We start from the raw sequence: 27122 nt of genomic DNA on the forward strand, positions 1-27122 counted from the left end.
ATCATTTTTACGTGAACCATCTGTATAAAATATGTGTTAAGCTTTGACGATTTGAACCATCTCTTTGTGTAGAATTTAGAACACTTCTCTGAAGTATTTTTCTTTTTAAATTCTGATAATTGAAAATGTATTTTAAGCGTGTTTCTCTTTCCAGGAAGGAAACTTAGATTTAACAAGGATCAGACAAGGAATTTGGATAAACTGTTATCAGTCTAAATGTTGTAACGAGTGGAAAAATCGAGTTTTCCCATTAACATTATTAATATTAAAGAGTGATAGATTTGGATCAGTTAAAGACTTTCAAGCTAAGTTAATAGTTCTTCTTTTGCCAAACCTATAAAAAACTAACTGACCTGAAGAAAATTTGATTTCACAAGTTTTTTTAAATTCCATAAAAACTGTAATTACTGAAGTTCTAAAAAAGATTTTAAATGAAATTAACTGTGATAAAGACTTTTCTTTTGCTGATCCTTTCCGATGAAAAAATGTCAAATTAATCAAATAAAAAACAGATGACATATGTATATCAAAAACTATAATAAACCTACAAAATCCACTTTTTTATTACTCAAAACAAATTTGACGCATTTGTAATTTGTATATCTCCATGTGTGTCCTTTTCTTCACAGAGGATTAATAGCTTAAATTCTACTATTTCAACATATACCTATAGAATCCCTGATGTGACCCATCACCAACAAAATACAAAATGCTAAAATAATATTCAACTGACACGCAATCAATTTGAAACTTGTATACTTGTATGTAGTCGTACATCCTGAATGAAAACTTTAATCTCTTAAAACAGATGAACATTCGCAACCTTTTTATATCTTTGATAGATTTAAGGAAATAGTTTAAAGTTGCAAAAATAAACAATCAAAATAATAAAAAAAGCACGACTTAGTATAAGAAACCCTCGAGAAAATCCCTTACTTCGTTATTTTCTATATGTTGAAAAACACAAAAACAACAAAAAAAACTTTGGTAGTCCAAACTTCTCAGATTGCTTCCAGAGAAACCCTTCGTTACATTATTAATGATGGAAAGCAACAGAAGTGTATTTTATAAGAAGGATTATATTATATACGAGTATGTGTGTGTATGCGCTGTTTAAGGTGTGTTTGTGTGTGTTTTTGCGTGAAGTGAAAAAAAAAATAAAAAATTCATTGAGATAAGCAAAACTCAAATCCTTTCAGCATCGTAAGCTACCACAAGATGGATGCCCCTTATGTTTTATGCACACACATGTGGCCTTCCCATCAAAACGATGTATTTTTCTCCAAGGAGAGATTTTTCAATCCTTCAAAAAAAAAAACTAAAGAAGAAAACAAAAAATAACATAAGAAATATGTCTTACACAGGATGAGATAGCAATTAATTCAAAATCTTTCTTAATACTCATGTTATCCTTTCTTGCACCCTTTATCAGCAAACAAAAAAAAGAAAAACAATTAAAATAATTTCTCCACTACCACACCTGCCCTTACGGTTTACTTTACGGAAAGTTTAAATCGACCAACAATGAGCTTTGTATACAGAGATGAGTATTTACTTCATATGTAGCAGATCTACTTCATTAATTTATTTGTATGTATCTGCTACGTAGCAACTTATTTCTGCTTCGTTTTAAAATTTTGTCTAACGCACAAAATTTCATTTAAGATGTCGCACCTCAGATGCAATATCGACGCAATTGCAATTTTTTTCTGAAATTGAGTTAAGAACGCCATAATGTCCCAAATGTCAAGTTTTATCCGTGGTAAAATTGACGTGATGGTATCTTTGCTAGTGCCCAAAAGAGGCCACTTTTTTGTTTGACACAAAAGTTTAAACTATAAAATTTTTCCGAGCAACAAAGTCGTAATGTACCTTGCGCTCCACAATAGTTCAAACTCTTCACAAGCTCAAAAAAGAAACAGGTGAAAGATATATAAGGTAAGAATATGAACTCTAACTCACATAATAGTCAGCTATTTTTAGGACTCTTGAAGTCGATTCTGTAGGCCTATTTTAGGGCGATATAGTATTTTCAATAAGCAAGCAAACTTTAACCGTGATTCCTGAACATTTAAGAAAATTGCATTTACGTCATTATTGCACCGGAGGTGCGATGTGTTGAATTGATTCATTGTGCCTGTCATTCGCTGCATTTATGTGCATCAGCGGCAATAAAGAAAATTGAATTTCAAATTGAGACATACTTACAAGATGTTTATTTTTATTTTTTTCACAGCTCTAAACGACAAACTGAATTTTGTGAATTTCAAGAAGCATTTAACCTTCAAATACATACAATTTTACGTCTAAGTAAGACTAGGTGGTGTATTTTGTGTTTTTTTTCATTATCTGCTACATATTTTACAAATCTACTTCGTTTTTTTGGGCAAAATGTTTCACTTTTCTTGCTTAGCATTCTCATCCCTGTTTGTATATCGAAGAAAAGTCGGTTACGAGAATTTTATTGCAATTAATTTTCTCAATTTATGTGCATACATATCCTGAATTTGAAGATCCTTTTAAACCTTACATAGTTCAATCAGATATGAGCATCTTTGCAGCTGTAAGCATTTTACCATCAGACTCACTTAGCGAAAAATAAAAAAAAAAAAACTGTTACTTTTGAATAAATCTTCCAAAGTACTAACATCAAGATAATCTTTAAGTGATTTTCTTTTCCTGAATTAAGAATGAAATAAGAAATCCGTGAGTAAAAGGGTTGTTTTTACCTCCGAGTCCATTAAAAAAGTTTTGCCACAGGAACCGGGTCCAAAATAGAAACAAGCGAATCGGTTCGTATATGGATCACATTACAACATTTTGAGGAGAATGAAACTTTTTGGATCCTCTTCCAAGTTTTTTGTTTCGTTTTTTTTTTCTTGTTTGGTTGTTTTGCTTTTGGAAAGAGATTAATATTTCATTCAGAACTAAGCTATCAGCATTATGCACGATAGCTCATATATATAGCTCTCGAAAAGTAGGGTGCTTATAATCTTCTTTGCACCTAAACAAGGGTTCATTTCTATAACAACACGCCACAGTCGTTAAGTTGTCGGGATTGGATATAACATCATATCTAGAGAATTTATCTTGACGTAAATTTACCATTCTGAATAAGGACTAAGCACTTTTTTCGAGTAGACACAAAACGAACTTTTGTTCCAGTATTTCTTCGTTTTTTTTTCGTTTTCGTTTTTACCACTTTATGTGTTTGGTACTTAAGATTTTATTTTGAGTGTGTAAGAGCTGCATGATGTTTACACAAAATTGACTCAGGGTAGCTAAAGCTGAATTAGACCATGAAATTGACCTGTAATAGCCAAACCATTCATGTATGTATGTATGTTTGTATATTGTATTTATGCTACATAATAAAAATATTACAATTTTTGAACATTTATTTAAGATGACTAAAACACTTTCAGTTAATTATTTTCATAAAGGTTTCTTAAAATATTAAGACAAATACAAATATTGCATTTTAATTTTTTCTTAGCTGAATCTAGATAAAAGTTTGTGAACACTGAACAAAATGTTGTACAATTGTACCTACATTCCAAGAATTGTTGCGTTTTGATCAGTTAGCTACTCGTAGTCTGTTGCATTAAGGAGTATCCAGATCAAAGAAACATTTTTGAAACATTTTAGAAACATTGAGGTAACATTTCAGAATTGTCTTATTTGATACTGCTATTCGTGAAAAATTTCTTAAAGGTTTATGAACGTTTTTCTGTTTCCCTTTAACAAACTTTGTTTGTTTCCCAATAATTTAAATAGAACTTTAAATGAACATAACAGTGTTTTTATTGTTTCGGCAACTTTGTAAGAATATGTTTATTTTATTCTAATATTTTTAAATTGAGTTAATGACTCTTATTAAAATTTTGTTTTTATTTAACTTGATATTTATTTGGAAATTAAATTGCAACTTATTGAATACCGATACTTTGACTGATAGCATGCGATTGCTCAGTTTATGTCCAGTTAACACCACGAATCCAACTCATTTTTTTGATAGTGGGGCAACTCTGCTTGACTTGTTTTTTGTTAGTGACATAGACGATGTAGCCTTGTATGATCAACTTTCCATACCTGCCTTTTCAAAACATGACTTAATTTTTTTAACAATCAAAATTAAATTTCACATGTTCTGACAAAAAATATCATACCGTGACTTCAAAAACATTAACTTTCAGTATCTTGAAGATCATACTAGACCCATCAATTGGGGGAGTATATTTTCTATGCCCTCCACTAACGAACAATGGCAATTCTTAACAAATAATACCCAAACCCTTTTCTATAGGCATGTTCCTTTGAAAACAAAAACTCTTAATTCTAATGATAAACCATGGTTCACGCAAAATATTAGACTGTTGATGCAACAACGAGATAATGCATATAACAACTGGAAGCGATATCGGTTGACCGAATTGCGACACTTGTTTTGTTCACTACGAAACAAAGTCACAGCTGAAATCCATTTAGCCAAATCTCAAATTTTGTCTGATCAACTGAGTTCTTTATTAAACGGACGTAAATTGTGGGGGAACTTGCGAAACGTTGGTATTGGTAAGGCAAAAAATATGCCTACTAACGATGTTGATGTAAACTCAGCTCTGCTAAGCTCGTTAATCTTACTTGTCTAACACAAAACAAGCAGTTCAAATTGGTGACTGTCTGTCTAGTTTTTTACCTATTTCGTCTGGTTTTCCTCAAGGGTCGATTTTGGGTCCTCTACTATTCTGTATCTATGTAAATGAACTTCTAAGTCTAATCAAAAACTGTTCCTGTCATCTGTACGCCGACGACTTTCAACTTTATTTCAGTTGTCCCCTGGGACCTATTGAGCATGGCACCACTAATATCAATGTTGATCTTGATACTATTTCAAACTGGTCTCACTTAAATGGTCTTTTTTTGAACTCTAAGAAATTTAAATGCATAGTAATCTACAAAAATATTCTTGATCTCTCTTATTTTCCTTCGATTTTGTTAAGAAATGCCCCCATTGAATATGTTGAAACTGCCAAAAATTTTAACAATATTGTTCGCTATGTCTTTGGCTAACGAAGATATGATCGTGTATCCAATTTTGCTACCCTGCTTCTTGATATGACCTTTGATAACTACCTTAAACCTCGTAGTTTGTTGCTATTCGCTGATGTACTGCTTACACACCAACCACAATACTGTTTTGACAAGATAAATTTCCCTACCTCTAGTAGATCTCGTCAATTGATTCATCCTTGCTTCACATGTTTAACATCCCAACGTCAATTCATTTTAAACTCAGTCCGACTCTGGAATTCTCTTCCTCGCGCTATTACGGAAATCCAAATTGCAACAAGAATTAAAAAGGCTCTTACAAATCATTTTTCACATAGCATTTAAATACTTGAATTATATTTTTGCAAATGTATATTTCTGATACTCTAACTTGTCCTTTTTCTTTTTTCGCATTACTTAGCTTCAATCGTGTATTATAATATCAGATACTGAATTATTAGCTTGCTCTATCAATAATTTGTTTTATTAGCTTGTAACTATTTTATAAGATATTGTATCTTACAGTTATTAAGTATTCACAAATAAATTAAATGAAATGAAAAATATTCTTGAGAACTAATGCTGATTTTCTGCTGTATTTTTTAATTGCGCACCAAAATTATTCCCCAATACCAAACCTTAAATATTATTATTAAAAACTTTTAAAAGTTTGTTATTAAAAATAATTTGGTGGTATTTTTACGTTAGTCTAATTAAGTCAGCGCCATCTTAATTGTTATCCTTTTTCTTAAAATTTAATTTAAGTCGATATTAAAAGTGAGAATTTAAAAACCAACCAACATTTAAAACGTTATTTTAGCTGTTGAGAAAAACAAACTTTCGGTGTATTTTGATGTCAGATATCTTTTAAAAAAAAATATAGTACAATAGTTGGCAACAAGATTTGATAGATAGATAGATACATATTTTATTGAAGTAAAGTAAAATTTACATTACACATCAAAAATGATTATAAAAATCATTATGGCATAGCAATTGCCGTCTGCCAGAGTGACAACAAAACGTCAAAAGCCCTCAACATAATTACTTTTAAATATTAAAAAAGGTATTTATAATTGTTTAACTATAAACAGTTCATTATAGATTACAAATAACATAAAAAACAGTAAATAAAACAAAATCAAAAATGTTTGTTCAATATAGCACTTTTATATCTAAGTGCAATTCTGCAAAATTCGTAAAGATTGACAACATTCATTTCATTCAATAACTTATCACTTGATCTTCCTATAGAAAGTCTTTTCTGAATACATTCCTTCCGATTTCTCTGAGAATGGGGTATTTTCCCTAGAAGTGGACAATATCCTCTCTTTCTGATAGGTTGCACATATTACACTCTAGGGGTAAATCAGGTCTGTGTGGAATGAAATTTAAATCTATTAGTTCATAGAAATCACACGGACATTAATTTATTCTGCTGTAAGTTGTTCTGTACAAGGAATTAGACGCATCCGAAATATATATCAAGCTCTTCATTTCCCATCAACTTTTAAAATGACTTCATACAAGATGTTTTCAGCGGTCCTTAAATCCTCTATAAGTAAATTAAAATTAATTTGACATTCCTCAGCAGGATCTTGCCATATTGGTAAACAGTGTTAATCATGAACTGCAGAGTTTCCGGTGATTGCGCAAACATGACTTTATCATCTTCGAATAGAAGTGCCTTAATACGCATTTCTGCGAAATCCACTCCACCTGGCAGGTAGTCTAAAAGGTCATCAATGAATGATTCAAACAAGGTAGGGCTTAAAGTACAACCTTGTCTCACTCCCGATGAGGTTAAAAACCAGTCTGAGAGTTTTTCACTTGTCCATACAGCCACCCTTGTTCCTCTATATAGGTGCTGAAGAACGCGACCAAACTTTAATGATATCCCAAGAATATACAGCTTATAGAATAGTGCACCTCTATCGATTATATCAAAAGCTGCTTTAAAATCGATAAAAAAACATACAACTTTTTCCTTTGTTTCAAGTAATTCTCTGCCAAGCTCTTGAATATAAAAACATTATCTATTGCTGAATATCTGCAAGTTTCCGGTTTCAAGCCATCTAACAAGACGATTATAAATCATTGTTGAAAATATCTTGTAAGATGCATTTAAAAAGGAAATACCTCTGTAGTTAGCTTCATCAAATAACGATCATTTTTTGGATTGGAAATATAATAGCATCTCGTAATTATCAGTCGAATATTCTCCCTCCAAAACTGAAGTTGTTATATAAAATTTTTGAAAAGATATTTGAGTCGAAAATCATTTTTTACCAACTTTTGTTAATTTTTTTTCGGTTTTCAATTTTTTATAAAAAAACTGTCAATTCGATTTTTTTCAAAATTTTTCAAAATGTTAAAAACAATATTTCTTATAAGTTAAAACAAGTTTGAAGCCTTAATTTCAAGGTTTTGAAAAGATATTTGAATCGATATTCAATTTTTACTAACTTCGAGTAATGTTTTTTTTAGATTTTTATTTTTTATAAAAAAAAACTGTCAATTCGATTTTTCTCAAAATTTTATGAGATGTCAAAACATTATTCTTCGTTGCACAAAATTGTTTTGGAGATGAAATCATATTTTAGTCCTAAAATTTTGGAGGTGACAGATTTTTTTTTTTCAGTTTTTTTTTTTTGATTTATAAAAAAAACCATTAAATGGATTTTGTTTCAAAAAATATACGTCTTTGATATCACGTTACAATATATTATATAAACTTTAATTCAAGTTTCTAGCGTTTTTGGTTCGTAAGATATTTAGGGTTAACCAAAATTTTGACCTTTTTTTCAAACTGCTATGGTAAATAAACCAAACACACAATTTTCTTTCTGCATCTTTCTACCTTATTATCTGTATAACAAAATTTATTTGAAGTCGATATCTCTTCTGGTTCTTGAGGTATGAAGGACGAAAAAACGTCGCAAACGTACGGACGTACAAACGTACGTACACACGCACGCACAGACATCTTTCTAAAAATCTTTTATTCCGACTCTAGGGACCTTGAAACGTCGAGAAATGTCAAAATTTTCAATTTGACAAATCGGACCCATTACAATAACTTCCTATGGAAAGTTAAAAATTCCACTAGAATACCCTTCGATCTGGCTGCTTTTCCATTTTTAAGCGTCTTCAACGTTGCTAAATGTAAATGCCACAGTCCAGAAAGTCGGCTACAAATCCAGGTGCTGCGAATTTCCACTTTGTCGGCGTTATTACAGGATTCAAAAGATCCTTGAATTGGGAAAGCATTACATTTGAAGACAGTTATGTGGGGATTGTAAAACGTTTTCCATTCAGCTCCCTAGCCAGTTTCCAAAAATTAGCTGAGCTTTTACAAGATGCTAATGGGTCTGCTTGCTTTTCAGCGTATAACGTCTTTTTTTAGTCTTACAAAGCTCTTTAAACTTCTTATTGGCCTCTATATAAAAAACCTTAAATAATCCTTGGATGGCGTTATGGAAGATCCTCAACCACGAGCTTTTAGACATTCTTTGTATTTTCTTTTTTTTTGGTTGATTCCTTCTTGAGGGAAAAGTCCTCCAACAAGTTTTGATAGTTTTAATATAACCAAAATTGGTGAAAATTTAATATTTTAGAAATGAGTTCCTAAAAATAAAAAGTATGGCAGGTTTTTTTTACGAGCGATTGGAGAGGGTGGGGTATTAAATATATGAATGAATATTTTGCAACTATGGAGGATTTGTTTAACCAAAAGTATAATATGCTAAAATCTGTGAAAAAAAATTCAAGACTATAGACATTTAAACATCATATTTTTAACTTTTACTAAGACAAAAGTTGGAAAAAGTGGTAAGAAAATCACGTTTTCAAATGCTTAAAAATCAGTAAAGAAAACTGTTATAGCGCCAAAAAACAGTCACGCTTAATCCTCCTTTTCAATTCCGACGTATAACTAAAAGCTTGGTACACCAAATTACCGAAAAACATTTTCTAAATGTAAATCCAGGCATTTCACTCTCATCTTTTTCAACACGTACGGATGGCTTGCGTGGAAAGCTTAAATTAAGACGTGTTGCACCTAATTTTCAATAATACACCAAAATACCTTTAAATTTTTAATACCTCACTCCTCAAGCGCTAAAAAACTTTACTAGAATTCGGTTTTCCATATGAACCCTTATAAATACAACCCTAAGTTTACCAATTTGTATTAGTATTACCTATATGAACACTCCCAAAATGTAATGTCGGCTCTACGACCAATAAGTTTTTATTGGATGAAACGTCGAAAAATTCCAGAGTTTGACAAAGTGCACCATTTACAAAAACTTCAGTCTACCAAAAGCTTAAGTACTTTCCGCGCAACAATTCTTTTACACACTTAAAATCAGATGAAATAAGAAAATTCATAAAAGGTATCATCTTATTCTACTAAAATGCTGAAGATTATTTTTATATAATATTACCGACATTTTTTCTTTTATATAAATAAAAATAAAAGTTCTTGCATGCACTTAAACGCGTTTCTTATAACAGCCTTACTTACTTACAGCCCTCAAAGCCAGGATTTTAATTTGAGGAACTTATCCTGGTTTTACTGAAGCCTTTCTTTTTTTTTAGTAAACACTTTCCACAATAGTTAAAAAGAAGAGACCGTCATCTTTAAAGTTCCCTTCCCCAAAATAACTTTAAACTGTGTCCCGCATTCATTTAAACTTTCCTTAATATATTAGGTTCAGCTGAAACAATAAAAATCCTCAAAAATCACATCTTTTTGTTTCATTTCTATCATTTTTTTTTCTTGAGAATATAAGAACATTTTCTAAAATCCAAAATTGATTTAAATCCACTTTGTCAGTTTTTACTCATAAAAAAAAACAAAAACGAAAATCGAATTAGCCTTGAATTTTGAATCATACTTCTGACGTTTTTGTTTTCTTTTATGAACAATTTTTAGTTTAGTTTTGTTGGTGCTGTTATTGAGATGTGAGTGATGAGTTTATTTACCCAAATATTAAATTTTTGAAGTTTAAGTCTAAATAGCCAGTACAGTTAAAATTTGCACTCAATTAATGCGCTTTCTTCAATATTTCCTATTTTTCTGTCTTTTTTTACTTTAAAAGCTTATAACAATCTTAAAAATAAGAAATTATTCATTTTGAAATATACAATATCGAGTTTTAGAAAAGTTATCGGATACGTTCGGAAAAGCAAGTGTGCATTAAAATGCAGTTCACTTTACTCTTGATTCAATTTCAATCATCCACGTCTTTCAAAATCCAAAAAATGAAAACATCAGCAAGAGAAATGTTTTTAAAATAAGAAAACTTGCATCATCACCCAATGTTAATAGTATGTATAGACAACTTTCTTACCATCAAGAAATATCATTGGGAAACGCTCAGAATTGTAAACAAATCATGAGTAAATTGCTATGCAGTTGGTATGTAATTTACGTACGTATCCAATAATTTTTCAATTACTTGTTGTTTGAGTTTGAATTTTGTGAAATTTTAAGCTCTACTTTATTGGCTATTTAGACCTATACGCATCAAAAACTTTGAAATCAAATAATTTTTGTTTGGTGTTTGTTTTTTTTTGTCCGCTGTTCAAGATTAAAATTGAATCAAAAGTAAGTTAAAATTCATATAAATATGATTTTATTCAAAAAATCTTCTTTGCTTTCATCATTAACATTGTACAGAGAAGAGACAATCAATTTCCCCAGATTATATAATCGAATTAAAGTGAAATGCATCACACTAATCCAATGGAGGAAGATATTGCCCCTGGCAGTAGCAGTGAATTTAGTTCCAATATTAAAAATCCAGCAAAGAGCATGTCGTCGATGAGGTCGATTGGATCCCTTGTCTGTCGCATTTGTCAAAATCAGGAAGAACCAGAAAGGTATGAGTTTAGAAAACTATCAAATAGATGTGAAGATATATACACAGTGTGTATGTACATAAACCGCCACCGCCCTAAGAAAAAAAAATCATGGGTTGCTATTGCTTAGATTATTTAAATTTCAAAAACTTGCGAGATTAACTTCTTTGTTTTCGCTTTCCACGATTTTTAGTATTCTTCCTTTACCAAGTTGTAACCATGCTTAATAATAACTGAAAACGAGTTATTTACAATTGGACAAGTTTACAGCTTTAAACAAAAATATTTAAAAGAAAGCGAAAACGCAAGAAAGTTGAGTCATACAAATTTTGAGATTTTAAATGTTTTCAAAAGCCCATCGTTGTATGCTATAGTGGCAACACCCCATGTAACTTCTACGTTTAAAATATTGAGTGTAGCTATGACCATTGCTAAAAAAAATAATTTGTTTTATCAGAATTTGATTCTGATTGGATTACGTGTTACTCAGTAACCAATACCAATTCAAAAAAAAGGTCGTACACATTTTTTTTTTAATTTTTTTACATTTAAGTGGAAGTAGGCCTCGAGTTTTTTTTGAATAGGTAGGTATGCCTCAAATTACTTATTTGGAAAAAAACACTGTCATGGCCTTCTAATGATATAATGCTTTTAAAAATTTGTTTTTAGCAAAACACTTACAGAATTATAAGAACTAAGAAGATACGCCACAAAACTTAAGCTAATTTAATCCTGGTCTCAATCTTAAATTTTTAGTAACTTTTTTATATTTAATAAGAGTATGCGTATGAACTGAAGAACAGGTATAACTTTTTTAACTGTGTTGTTTAAAAATATTTATTAATTTCAAATAAAGCAAGTGCTTTTATAAATTTGGTAGATGTTTTACCAAGAGAATGCTAAGGGCTAACTGTTTGGGGGTTATTTGCTTTTGCACTTAAAAGGTTTTCCCTGATATTTTTAAAATTCAAACTTTTTGTTATTTACCTATTATGTATGTATATAAAAACTGCTTAATGCTAATGCTACCTACATATATTGTATTGTGTATTGTGTTCCCATAAAGTTACTTATAAACATAGGATATATATTTCTCAATCAAATTTAACAGAGTATCGCTTGGAATATGGACAACAAACTATATTTTGAAAAGTATGTAGTTTTTTTAAAAAGTGTCATCTAGGCTGCACTGCAAACTATGAATTGATATTGTTTCTTGGTCGTAATATACAAATCTGGAATAATAGTAGACTGTTGAAGAATTCAAAGGCAGTGTAAAGCGAGTAATCCTTTCTAACCCCTCTCTTTTAATTTGCTAATACTGTGAACGATATAAAGGGTAGCCAAGAAACATTTGAGTGTGCTTCTTATAAAAAAAAAGAAACTGGAATGCAACCCACACTGATAACTTCCCATCCCGTCTGTCGATTTGTCTTGCTGAAAAGTTTGTAGTTTTTCGTGTTGGGTTAAAAAAATGTCAGTTGAATTATTCTTATAAATTTTAAAATTTCCAACAATATTTTTCATATAAAGAAATAGTTTAGTCTAGTTTTGTTAAGCAGATTTTTAGTCGAAAACAAATTTTTACCAATTTTAGTAGCATTTCTTAAATTTTTATAAATTGGATAAACGAAATTAATTTGGGAGATACCAAGAACCGAATATCAAATTTTACCAAATTTGCGTACGATTTTTTTTTGGGAAATAAATGGAGTGTTAGATTTTTATATAAAAAAAAAACTACTGAATATCAAAAACAATATTTTTTGTGAAAAAAAAAGTTTGAAGACAATATTTTTAATTTTTGAAAAGCTATTTTAGGCAAAGGTAAATGTTTACCAAGTTTTAGTATTTTTTTTTAGGTTTTTAGTTTTTAGAAAAAAAAACTATTAATTTAATTTTTCTCAAAATTTTACTGAATATTGACAACAATATTTTTTAAAGATAAAAGAAGCTTAAAACCAATATCTCAAGGTTTTAAGAGGATATTTGAGTCAAAAACCAATTTATACAAACTTTTTTAATTTTTGGGTTAGGTTTTTATTTTTTGTAAAAAAAACTGTCTTTTCTATTATATATAATCTCAAATTTTTGAAAAGATATTTGTGTCAAAAACCAATTTTTACCAATTTTTGTTAAATTTTCTTTAAAATTTTTATATTTTTTGTAAAAAAAAACTGTCAATTCAATTTTTCTCAAAATTTTGCTTTAAAAAAAAACTATTAATTTGATTATTCTAAATTTACCCAGATGTCGAAAACATTATTTTCCGTTGCATAAAATTGTTTTGGAGATGAAATCATTTTTCATTCGTCAAATTTTCGAGGTGACAAATTTTGTTTTTAAGTTTTTTGATTTATAAAAAATAAGCGTTAATTGGATTTTTTCCAAAAATATATTTGTTTGGTATCATATTACAATTTATTATATAAAATTTAATTCATGTCTCTAGCGTCATTGGTTCGTGAGATATTTAGGGTTAACCACAATGTTCACCTTTTTTTTAAACTGCTATGGTAAAAAAAAACCATTCGCGCAATTTTCTTGAGAGCCCTTTTGAATCTTTCTGGATTATTGTCTGTATATCATCTTATCTTTCTAAAAATACAAGCTGACCCTACACACGTTGTTTTGTCATATAAATAATTTTTTAATATATTAAAATTAATTCTTTAAAATTAATATATGTATATCGCTAATTTTGACATTACTACAAAAAAAACAATATCAATCCCTTAATGCAACAAATCCTATCTTTTTTGTTGCTAAAATTGCTCGGAAATATCTGATCATTGAAAGCATCTTGTGAACCAATAATCGTGCAGAAATCGACCGATAATTTTATGCACACAGTTATATCTGTAGTAACTTTTTCGTCGCTTATATCTAACAGTTGTTTTGAGAATGTTTAGCGGTTGGATTTTGAAGCATTGTAACACGCATATTTACTTTCAGTTGAACTTTTTCAACATCACGCCACAGTGGCGATGATTTTAAGCACGCGTTGATCTCATCAGCGTATTTTGAACGCGGAATAACGGGAAGTCTTTGTCTGGAATCACCTGAAAAGATTAACAGAGTGCCGCCAAATAGTCTTTCGTTGTTTTTCATATCTTTCAATGTCCTGTTCAACGCCTCAAGCGTTTCTACAGTATTGCATTGTAGTTCACGATTTAATTAATTGTACTTTTAAATCAGATGCATATCGATTTGGTGAATGCATAGCGAAATGACTGAGTGGTAAGTTGGCAATGATAATGCAAATATCCACAATAACAATCAATGCTTCATTGTAGGTACAAAGCGTTACTGAATACTATCGTATGATCGTTGAACCGCGTACGATGTTGATGCAATTAAACCATAACACTAAGGAACATAAAAAGTAGATAAAAACCTATTCTTAGATCTACCGAATGTATATGCAAAATTTCATTAAAATTGGTTAAGCCGTTTCGGAGGAGTATGGCAACTAACACTGTGACAGGAGAAATTTATATATTAGATTTTATTTCGACTCTAGGGACCTTGAAACGTCGAGAAATGTCAAAATTATCTATTCGACAAATCGGACTCATTACAATAACGTTCTATGGGAAGTTAATAAAGCAGACGCATATGAACTACCAAAATGCCGAATTTTTGTTTAATGGGCCTTTGTAAAGTAAGTCGAATATCCCCTTTTTTAACGAAATACAGCCAATTTCTTGACAAAATTCTAAAATCTATTCAAAACTTGATCTATTAACTCGGTTTATTTTTAAAATTTAGTTTTTTTTTATTGATTTTTGAGGACTTAGTTCTAGGATTAATGAAACAAAGCGCTAAGGTATAATAAACTTCCATAGAACGCAGTTGGACATACCGGGTTCTATACATGTGAACATACATTTCTGACATTCTATCGAAAATTAATTTTAAGTGTTTGTTAATTTTCATTTGTTTGGTTCTACTGAATTTTTGAAAAAAAAAACTTCAGTGATTTCGAAATTAATGAAACCATATGAGATTTGCTAAATTCTATCTCCTCAAATCTGAGATTCTAATATTTCGAACTTTCATTTTTGATCGAGATCTAAATCAGAGTTCTAAACCTTTAGAACTTCATAAAGAAATGAGTAAAAACTCAACCGAGTTCCAATTTTTCAATTAACCGAGTCTTATAGACTAGAACTTTGTCAAGAAATTGTTTCAGCTCGGTTTTACTAGAGCTCCGATTTTAATAAGAAACGGTTTTCTTAATTGATATTTTTTTAAATTGTAGGTTTTCAGTTTGCAATTATGTGTTGGTATGTTATTTGGAAAATGTTGAAATCTTTCCACTAGCTGTAATTTCAAATTAAACTTAAATGAAAAATCATACATTTAAATTCGTCATATTTTACTGCCTACAAACAAATCAGCCCAAAATAAAAAAAGAAGAGATTGGGATACGACCCACACTGATAACTTCTCATCCCGTCTGTCAATTTGTCTTGCTTAAAAGGTTGTCTATATGTACTCGTATCAATTTTTATCAAATTTGCGTACTATTTTTTGTAGATTTTATTTTTTATGAAAAAAACTGTTGGATTTTTATATATTAATTACTGAATATTGAACACAATATTTTCTGTGAAATAAAATAAGTTTGAAGCATAGATATATTCTTAATTTTTGAAAAGCTATTTGAGTCGAAAGTAAATTTTTACCAAGTTTTAGTGTTGTTTTTTTTTTAGGTTTTTATTTTTTGTAAACAAAACTGTCAATTTGATTTTTCTCAAAATTTTACTGAATATTGAAAATATTATTTTTTAAAAGATAACAGCAGCTTAAAGCCAATATCTCAAGGTTTTAAAAATATTTTATTTCGACTCTAGGAACCTTGAAACGTCGAGAAATGTCAAAATTATCTATTCGACATATCGGACTCATTACAATAACGTTCTATGAGAAGTTAATTAAGCCGATGCTTATGACATACCACAATGCCGAATTTTTGTTGAATGGGTCATTGTAAAGTAAGTCGAATATCCCCTTTTTTAACGAAATGCAGCCAATTTCTTGACAAAATTCTAAAATCTATTCAAAAAATCAGTCTAATAACTATCGGTTTATTTTTAAAATTTAGTTCTTTTATTGATTTTTGATTACTTAATTCTCGGCTTAATGAAACAAAACACTAAAGAATAATAAACTATTTACTTTTATAGCACTCGGTAAGACTTACCGGGTGCTATACTTATGAAAATACATTTCTGACATTCTATCGAAAAATAATTTTGAGTGTTTGTTAATTTTCATTTTTTTGGTTTTACTGAATTTTCGAAGCACTAGCTGTGACTTTGGATCTTCTCAGCATTCATAACTCTGTTTTCAACAATTTATTATTATTGCACATTAAAATATTTCAGTGATTCAAAATTAATAAAACCATATGAGATCTGATAAAATCTATCTTCTCAAATTTGAGGGTCCAATATTTCGAAGCTTAATCTATGACCGAGGTCTATATCAGAGTTCTAACGCTCTAGAACTTCATAAAGAAATGAGTAAAAACTCAACCGAGTTCCAATTTTTCAATAAACCGAGTCTAGGAGACTAGAACTTTGTCAAGAAATTGTCCCAACTTAGTTTTACGAAGAAGAAAATATGGTGTTCTTAATTGATATTTTTTTAATTTGGAATTTTTCAGTTTGTTTGAAAAATGTTGAAGTCTTTTAACCAGCTGTAATTTTGAATTAAAGTTAAATTGAAACTCATACATATAAATTCGTCCAATTTAACTGCCTCCAAACAAATCAGTCTAAAATAAAAAAAAAAATTAGCGGTCCATATATTATCAAAATGACCCCATTCAACACAATTTCATAGTTCGTATACAATCAATAGTAATTTTTGACAATAAAGTTATTTTAGGTACTAACTATGTTTATTTAAAGTAATAAAATTGAAATATTGGGACTTCTATAAACACTCAAAAAATTTAGACACATTACACATTGTAATGCACACAATGAAAAGGTTATTCAATTTTGTTTAATAAACACAAAAAGGTTTTAATTAAATTGAGCATCAGTACCAACTACCAACCAATTATTTATAACACACAGATTACAAGTGTAATGTAGGCGATAGTCAACTTATTTGTGTGGTGCACAATATTAATAGGTTCTTAGAAATTGTTTAGTTTAGTTTGTATGTTTTATGAAATATTTCAAAACATAAAGGCGTTTAAGATGTTGTTAAATATTGTTTACAAATAAATAAACTAATTTATTTGTTAGATTTTTATCATAATTGAATGTCGCAATTATGATGTTTTTTTTTTTTTTTAATTTTGTAAAATCTTGTAATTGTAAGGGGATTTTATTTTGTCCAGAAAAAAATGCTGAAATTATTTACTATAAGTGCTTATTAATTACTTTTCATCTAAAAAACTATTGAACATCGAACACAATGGTTACCCTAGCCTCAATTGTACGTATATCTTTGTAACCTTTAATCAGATATTTGAAAAATCTCAAAGTGGATCCTTCTTGCTTTTGATTTTTGTATTTAAAGGAAACATGAAACTTGGAAATGCCTTCAATTTTTAAGGCAACAAATTATACATTGGTGTTTAGTCAAATAGAAATGTTGAGCTTTTTATGATAACCTCTGGTGGAATCGGCTAAGGTGATTGTTGATAAATGACAATCAAAATGATTGAATTTGAACTTCGTAAGGTAATAATCAAATTGATACCTGAAAAGCTGTCACAAAAAAATTGATGGTCATTTTCAAACAAATAATATGTTTATTCCGAATAGAGCTACCAGACGCTTAAGCAAACGACTGGAACATTTTCTAAGTTCACTTTGTTTCTTTAAAAAAACACATTCCTGTAACCGACAAAGCGTAAACAAGAAAAGTAAGAATTTTATTTAAAATCAGACAATTTTATATTTTTATTTCGATATTTTATACGAATCAATTTAAAATTTCACCAATCCAACGAATTTTGACAATTTGAATCAGAAATTATTCAATCGAATTGAATTGAGTAGATTCATCAATACAGACGGAATGAAAATGATAGTCAATTTAATTATCAAAAAAATGATAATTAACTATCACCTTAGCCGATTCCACCCCTGTATTGAAATGATTTGGATCATATCACGTATGATACTTGAAACTTTCGTATATATTAATAATCTCTAAGCAATGATAGTTCTTACGTTCACGTTTTATTTTGTTTGACTTATTTTAGTATCTCTTACACAATTATTACTGAATTTATTCAAAATTAGTGTTACGGAAAAATTAAATTTAAATAGGTTTAGGGGTCTTAAAGTTTTTCAAAAATTTGATTTAGATCAAATCAAAATAAAAACCAAGTTTCTGAAAGACTTAAGACTCGAAACAGTTTTTAAACAACCATTAAAGTTACTCTTTAAGTTTTTAAAAGTTCCTTTTTTCATATACATAATGCACAGATAGGTTTCATAAACCGAATGATATCTTATAAACTTTTAAAGATGACATTGTTTTGATAATCATAATTGTAGAAGATACAATTAAAACAAAGGACAAATATTTTTAATTTTTAAACATTAGAAAAATCTAGTTTTTTCAAATAATAAATGCATTTAAATCTTTGAAACTGTTTTTGAAAATATCTTTAAATTTTCGAGGAAAGTGTCAGAGATAGATAGATAGATAGATATTTTATTTTCATAGATAAATGCTTTTTACAAATTTTTGTTTTTGTTTTTATAATACGGAGCTTGCTCAAGTATTTGATATTTAATTTATATCTTACAACTGAGAAATTTTATAATATTTTAAAGATATTTTGAATTGGAAATTACATTTGAAGGAAAACTATTATTAAAACCGTCAGAGAACAATCTAAGTATTGAACTTATTGATACCTGAGTACATACCTAGACAAAAATATTAATGCAGTACAAAAATACTTATTAAAATTAAAGTTGTAAAACAAATTTAAAAAAGAGGCTGGGATGCGACCCACACTGATAACTTCCCATCCCGTCTGTCGATTTGTCTTGCTTAAAAGTTTGTCTATGTGTACTCGTATCAATTTTAACCAAATTTGCGTACTATTTTTTGTGGATTTTATTTTTTTATGAAAAAACGGACTGTTGGATTTTTATATAAAAATTACTGAATATCGAAAACAATATTTTCTGTGAAATATAAGTTTGAAGCCAATATTTTTAATTTTTGAAAAGCTATTTGAGCCGAAAGTAAATTTTTACTAAGTTTTAGCATTGTTTTTTTAGAGTTTTATTTTTTGTAAAAAAACTGTCAATTCGAATTTTTTTAAAATTTTACCAAATGTTGAAAACAATATTTCTTATAAGATAAAATTAGTTTGAAGCCAATATTTTAAAGTTTTGAAAAGATATTTTAGTCGGAAATCAATTTTTACCAACTTTTATACATTTGTTTTTAGGTTTTTATTTTTTTGTAAAAAAAAACTGTAAATTCGATTTTTCTCAAAATTTGTCCTAATGTTGAAAACAATATTTTTTATAAGAAGAAATTAGTTAGAAGCTATTATCTCAAAGTGTTTAAAAGATATTTGAGTCGAAAATCAATTTTTACCAACTTTTATATATTTTTGTTTAGGTTTTTATTTTTTGTAAAAAAACTGTTAATTAGATTTTTCTCAAAACTTTATCAGATGTCAAAAACATTATTCGTCGTTGTACAAAATTGTTTTAGAGATGAAATCATATTTCAGTCGTAAAATTTTGGAGGTTACAAATTTTTTTCAAAAAATATACCTGTTTTGTATCACGTTACAATATATTATATAAAATTTAATTCAAGTCTCTAGCGTTTTTGGTTCGTAAGATATTTAGGGTTAACCAAAATTTTCACCTTTTTTTTAAACTGCTATGGTAAAAAAACCACCCACGCAATTTTCTTGAGAGCCCTTATTATCTGTATAACAAAATTTATTTGAAGTCGATATCTCTTTTGGTTTTTGAGCTATGGATGACGAAAAAAAACGTCGAACACGTTCGGAAGTACGAACGTACACGCACAGACATCTTTCTAAAAATCTTTTATTTCGACTCTAGGGACCTTGAAACGTCGAGAAATGTTAAAATTTTAAATTTGACAAATCGGACCCATTACAATAACTTCCTTATGGAAAGTTAATTATAAGATAAGACTGAAGTTTTCGATTTTGAATAGAACTGCGAAAATACTCGAACAACTTTACAGCCTTTAAACTTATATTCTTAGTAAACCACTCTTTTGTTCCTTGGCATATTACCTCGTCACGATTCACTATCGAAAACACTTATGTATGTTCTGTCTTCAAATTTTCTGAAGCTCTTCTTGAATTGTGTTATGTCCATATGGTGCACTGTACGTTTGTATACTTTCATAAAGAGCCTAAGTCATTAATATTTAAGCTGTTAATTGTGTTTTAAAAAGTGTTTATACCATAATAACATTAAGAATAAAGTCAAATGTGTGAAAATATTGATAGATATTTAATAACTTTTAACTGAAGATAAAAATACAATCTTTAAATTTTGTAAATAGTTATTAAAAGCAAAAATAATTTAAATGAATTGAACTGACTACTAACGTATGTAATCTTTTTGATGAGAAGGTTTTTAAGTCTAAATAAATTTAAATTTAGTCAACATATTTCACACCTGTTAAAGTTCTGCATTCAAAAAGCCTTTATAAAATAAGCTTGATGATTCCAATTAAATGAAAGTTTCAAACGAAATTCTATAGATTAAATTATGAAACAGAATTGTACTTACTTATTTGAAAATCTGCAACACTTTAGTCTTAGATAAATCTCTCGATACACGTTTAAATGATGCGTATTATTAAGTTGTTTTCTTGTTTTTTTAATCGCAAAACCAATACTTGCCCCTAGCACTTTATGAATACCAAAAATAAAACTAAACCCAAAATAAATATAGTAGGGATAGCTACACACATACACACATAAATGTACATAATCAATTTTAATAAATTTTCTTCTCATTAGTTTTCTGTTTAATAAATATAAATAAACAAAAATGTGAAAATATCCTCTGTGTGATGTGTACAAACATAGGATACAAATTTATGTTTGTGTATAAGTTAAGTGTATGTGGATGTATATGTACTCGTATTTGTTTTTCACACATGAATGAGTCAAATTGAATTGATGGCAATTATGCGATGGTGCCTCATCATCATAGAGTGTATTTAACTGTATACGAGTAGATATTTTGCTGTTATCAAATGATTCACTTATACTAATTACACACAAAATGTGGTTGAAGGACTTTGAAATACAGTTTCAGAGTTTATCGAGTGCCATTGCAAAAAGGACTCGTTTTTTTTTAAATTTTTAAATCCTCTTCTCTCCTCATTTTCACATTTTCAGTTTTGGCAAATGCAAGTTTATTTTCATATAAGTACCAATATGCCCCGGTCTATGTGTATGTGTGTAGTACTTTTACCTAATGTTTAGTGTTAGAGAAGGGGTTGAGATTATTGTACCCCGTATAGTATTCGACCTAATTCTAGGATTATTGAAAATTGCATAGCTAAGAAGCGAAAATTTATAGTGATCAATGTTTGGTTTTAATTATTTTGAATTTCAAATTCAATAGGATTTTCAAATAGATTTTAATACGTATTGGTACCTTACCTATAAATAAATTTATAGATATAAATGTGTATGCAATAATTTATAAATGCATTTCAATATATATTCAAATATTATACATGTATACAAAGTAAATTGCTACCAAATACTCTACTAATTAATCCGTGTATTTATGCATTTAACAGAGAGAATTACATATCAAAATATGAACGTACAAATTACTGAAAAACTTATGTAGTATATCCTTTAAGTGTTTTTATAAGTACTTCACAAATATATATGCATAAACATTAACGTATGTTTATTATTTTTTTAACCCACACATTGTCGATAATGGATGTTGCTGTTTGAAGGTATGTCAAAAGTTTATATAAATATTGTTTTAAACTGTATAAATAAATAAGTATAGTAAACTTTAAATGCTTCCCGGAGGATAATTGGGGTGAAATATTATTATTAACTTAATAAATTCGTGGCAAGAATTAAACTTATTTTAAAATTAAAATTCATGATTTTTCTAAGAATAAGGGATTTAATAAATTTTTAATGTATTTAAAGTAATAGGAGGTTCTTCAGAATGTTTTTGAATTAACATAAATACATTTTTTTTAAATGAAGTTTATTTTGCGGTTTACTGGTTGAAATAAAAAAAAGAGATTTATAATATAGTTTTGAAATCGAAAAATTAACTAATTATGTGAAAGCTCAATAATTTAAATTTCGTTTTTTTAGTTTTAATTTCTTTTACATAACATTTATTTAGATATGCAATCATTTTTTTTCAATAAAATTCCTGCAGTTATTTACTTCACAAAAAATTTAATATTTCATTGTAATAATAAAGCATTTAAAAAGTCAACAGGGCAATTGATTTTATTGAAATTCGCCAAAATTATTTCTTTTTATTTATTTATTATCATCTATCGAGTACAAATCTCTCTTAGACTAAATCATATTTACAAATTTGTATTTACAAGAATTTTAATTTACTTTGCATTTCAAATGAATAATTAGAGAAATTAAACTTACATAATACAAAAAATCTATGACACTTAACTCAAAACAGTAGTTTTAAAAACGTCTCTGCTTAAAGACAAGTCAATATTTTGATAAATTGAATTAAACTCAGAGCTGAATCGTAAAATTGGATCGCATCTGCCGTAGTTTGTAAAAGAACGGGGAACAAAAAAGAGTGTCTGCCTCATCCTCAACTGCCTTGAAAGAAAGAAGTTTTGGACAATCAATACGATTACAGAGACTTTAAGTCAATTAACAAGCATCTATCACTATACCTAGGCAAGATATTGTCAACCCAATTAAGTTTTCGCAACGCATACCTTGAGGATTTTTTCTGATTCTGATTCAATACGATTTATACCCACCCTAAACAATGGACACCATATACAACATGCATACTCTAGGACTGATCATATAAGTGAAATGTACAAAGATTTAATCGTGTACGGATCCGAAAACTGATTCTAGCTACGAATTATGAATCCAAGTAATTTATTTGCTTTAGAAATTATATAGTTCGATATCGAAAATAACGCCAAGTCTTTTTGGCTATGCACTGACTCAAGCGGTATGTCAGAAATATCGTAAGAATGATTAATAACACTAGGAGACCTTGTAAATGTAATGCTTTTACATTAACTATATTCAAGAACAGACGATTTTCACTACACCACGCTGATACTTCATCTAAATCATATTGAAGTCTATGACAATCGAGTCCACGCTTAATTTTCTTAAAAAGCTTAAGAACATCTGCAAATATCAAACAGTCAGAATTCCGAATTCTAGGTGGTAGATCATTGATAAATAGTACGAAGAGGAGAGGTCCTAATTGTCTGCCCTGAGGAACGCCTGAATAATTAAAAATCTCCTTGGATACCACTGTTCCAATTTTTACATTTTGCTTGCGATTAGTCAGGTAATTTTCAACCCACTTTAAAAGGCTAGAGTGAAAACCTAAGCATTTCAATTTCATTAGCAGAATATCATGTTGAACTCTATCGAATGCTTTAGAGAAGTATAAATAGCATCCACCTGGTTTCCACGTTCAATACCTTTAATACAAAAATTCGCAATCAAGGCTAGATTTGTAACCGTCGATCTACCACTAACGAAACCATGTTGATCTACGGATATACTCGAGCTAACTTCGTCATAAATGCATTTTTTCACCATCGGTTCAAAAACTTTCGGTATTAATTTCAGTTTTGAACTGGGTCTGTAATTAATAAATTCTTATTTTGAGCCTGATTTATATATTGGACTTATCATCGAAATTTTTCATTCATACAAAAAGTCACCGGTAGAAATTGATAAATTGAAAAGCTGAGCACACATTTTAAGTAAAGCTTAACAAAATTTATCAGGGGTAAGCTTAAAATAGGATTTCAAGGATGAAAGCTGAAGTAAAACCTGATCCACTGACAAACTAAAACTTCCTAAATTAGTTATCGTTTCACAACATTGAATTTCATGTGAAGCCGTAAGAGAATCAAGAACATAGTTAGATTGAAAATAAGACGCAAACATATCGTATACAACGTCTTCATCATTTGACGATTGATTAAGGTAATTCATACTTGCTGGGATACCATATGACTTACGTTTAGAATTGACAAACTTCCAAAAGGCGCGAGAGTCATTTTTTATATTACTCTCAATAGAGCGCATATATAGCTATTACATACTTTTTTACAGACTCATATTTATTTCTAAATCGTATATACCAAAGTCGTAAGCTAGGATCCTTTCTGTAATTTTTATGCACTTTGGAAAGTTTGTTTTTAAGATTACATAATCTATTATTAAACTAAACAGGCTTATTCCTATGCTTACTCTCCTTTAATGGAACAAACAGATTATATGCTTCCTCAACCTTCGCAATAAAAGAATCGTAATACTCTTTCAAGTCATGAGAAAAAAGAACTTCGTCCCAATCTATTGCGTTAAAGAAATAGTTCATACCATTATAATTAGCTTTACTGAAATCGTGAACTGAGTTCAACTTACGCTTATCAAAATTTAACTTATCAAAATTCAACATCTTTAAATCCAATTGCAAAGCATAATGATGCATACTATTTTTAAAAATAGGAGCTTCTGACTTAACTAAAGTGGCTTCTAGTTCAGTGTTAATAAAGACTAAGTCAAGGATTCGACCTAGCAAGTTTACAACATAATTAAGTTGGTTAAAATTAAAGGATAGCATATTATCAATAAAACTCGACTCAAGTTCATTTGAGACTTTAAAAGGAAGTAAAAATTGATCTGTTTCAGAGTAAATACATTTTATATGAGGAAGATTAAAATCCCCCAAAATAACAATATTAGAATTAGGCTTTAACATACCAAAAACATTACGAATATTGTCAATATGCATCTGACAAATACATATATTTGAATCATGTGAAATGTATGATATAATAGTCAGATCATTATAATCGGTCAGTGATTTATCAAATCAAAAGTTTTGACATTTCTTGACTTTTTAAGGTACCTATAAAATCTATATCCATTGTTTTCAGAGATATGTTTAAGCCCTTGTAGTACTTTTTTTCGTTTTACATATCTCAAGAATCCAGATTCAAGTGAAACAAATGTAATTTTGCTTATAGTAACACTCGAATGTGCAAAATGATTGAACTAATTGAAAAACTTTATAATTCCAATAAGTCTGAAATATGTCTACCAAGAATAAAAATATGGTTTTGGTTTAAATTAAATGTTATTTTCAATATGATAATATAATTAGAATTTGTAATGCAGGTAATGTTTTAAAAAAAAATCCAAATAATCTGAAAAAGAAAAAGAGTCAGGTCGAAAGTGTTATTAACGAAAAATTAATAATCTTACATTATGTTTCTTACATCTGTTGAACATTTTGAGAATTGTTTAGCAGTGTTCTTGACGAAAAAAAAACACATTTAAAAACCAAAATTTCATAAATTGGTAAGATCAGTTTTTGTCCCACTCAAATTTACTAAGGAAAAAAATTGTCTGGAAACGAAGGCTTTTCCAATAAGATGTTTTATTTTATTAAAGAAACGAATATTTCCTATACGAGAAATCCAAAGATGTGAGAAGAAAGCCTTTAGTACAATAAAAAACGGTATCAGACAAGTGGCTGGTTTTCATTACTTTTGAAGCGCTCTATAATTTCCCGAATTTTATCTTTAAGGTTTTGAATAGACTCTAAAATCACCTTTTTTCATTCTTATTTTTAGTCTAAAGTTGAAGTGCATTCAGACCTTTTCTGCTTCTCATTATTACTATAAATGGTTCAATGTGGCGTATGAGTACCTCTTTTTATAAATTAATTTGCATTTATTATTTTACTCTTTGCTTAAAGCCTAAACATTTTTCCGATTTAACGATAAAAATGCCATTAACTATTTACTACTAACATTTATTATCAAACCTTTTAAACTAGAATATTATAAATGAATAAATTTGACAACAGTCCATTGAAAACTAGGGGATGGATGCCAGGGAAATTGTAAATTATTTAAAAAAGGAGGAGGACAAGAATTATTCTTGGATGATTTTTTAATTAATCGCAAGGGGTAGTACCCATAAAAAAAACTGTAGATGGGAAAAGCAGGGACTTAAACTAAGACCTAATACCACGAATATTAGATAACATCTTAAAGTGATTTTCGATTCTCTAAAAAAGAAACTAACTAACATATTTATAATTATCTCTTTTTTTCAGATTGATATCACCTTGTTCTTGTAAAGGATCACTTTCTTTTGTACACACATTTTGTTTGGAACATTGGATAAGCACGTCCAAGAAAACTACTTGTGAACTGTGTCACTTTCAATACAAAACTAAACAAACCTTAAAGTGAGTATCTTTTAAAATATATGAATTTAATGTCAACTTTAACTTAAAGCAACAAATTTAAGTATTACGTTCGCCTTATAGAGCTATTTCGTATGGGTATGAAAATAAGTTCATCAAATCGAGGACAGATTCACCTTAAGAAAAGTACTTTTGAAAAAAAGCAATTAAAAACTCTAACCATTGTGATTTAAAAACAGGTAGCTTATCTCTTGATTCTACACACTTTGACAGAGAAAAAATTGCCATATTAGTGTATCAAATATAAAGTTCGACAAAAAACTTTATGTAATTTTATTCACTTATTGATATTAAGTAAGAATTTCATACTAGAGGTCTTGAGTTTAATCCCTGCGATAAATTGACAAATCCTCCAAGAATAATTCTTGTCATGAAGAGTGCTTTCTCAAACTAGCCGTTCGGATGCGGCAAAAAAACTGTTAGTCACCTCTATTACTGACTTTCGGACACATAATTGATTGAGAGTTGTAAGACACTAAGCCCTGGTTCTCTATGGACTGTTGTAAAACCTTATTTATTTATATTGAAGCTACAAAACTCTTACTTTCCTAAATGTTTTAACTTAGTAGTCTCTTCTATAAATAACACTTCTTGCTTCCAAGCCATGCCTGTAAATAAAAACTAGAAGACTATATTTTTCTGCGTAAGCTATGAAAAGAAAGATGGTCGAAATACAGTATTTTGGAATTCTGTATAAAA

The 27122-nt window shown here is 29.0% G+C and overlaps 2 protein-coding genes across 3 annotated transcripts in view; one reads left to right on the plus strand and one right to left on the minus strand.

Moving 5' to 3' along the window:
• The window catches only part of LOC129950424 (zwei Ig domain protein zig-8), a 358168-nt gene that overhangs the window by 105878 nt on the left and 225168 nt on the right, over nucleotides 1-27122 (minus strand). The gene's annotated exons all lie outside the window — the stretch shown is intronic.
• The window catches only part of LOC129951506 (uncharacterized), a 42477-nt gene continuing 25922 nt past the window's right edge, over nucleotides 10568-27122 (plus strand). The window contains exons 1-3 of one of the 2 annotated variants that reach the window (XM_056063697.1): nucleotides 10568-10663; nucleotides 10736-10938; nucleotides 26271-26405. In XM_056063697.1, the coding sequence (XP_055919672.1) occupies nucleotides 10784-10938; nucleotides 26271-26405 (290 nt within the window). In that variant the 5' untranslated portion in view covers nucleotides 10568-10663; nucleotides 10736-10783. Of the gene's footprint in view, nucleotides 10664-10699; nucleotides 10939-26270; nucleotides 26406-27122 lie in introns of those variants that run through there. The other variant, XM_056063696.1, reaches the window with a different exon arrangement.

This window comes from Eupeodes corollae, chromosome 3, assembly GCF_945859685.1.
Source record: "Eupeodes corollae chromosome 3, idEupCoro1.1, whole genome shotgun sequence".
Classification (NCBI taxonomy): domain Eukaryota; kingdom Metazoa; phylum Arthropoda; class Insecta; order Diptera; family Syrphidae; genus Eupeodes; species Eupeodes corollae.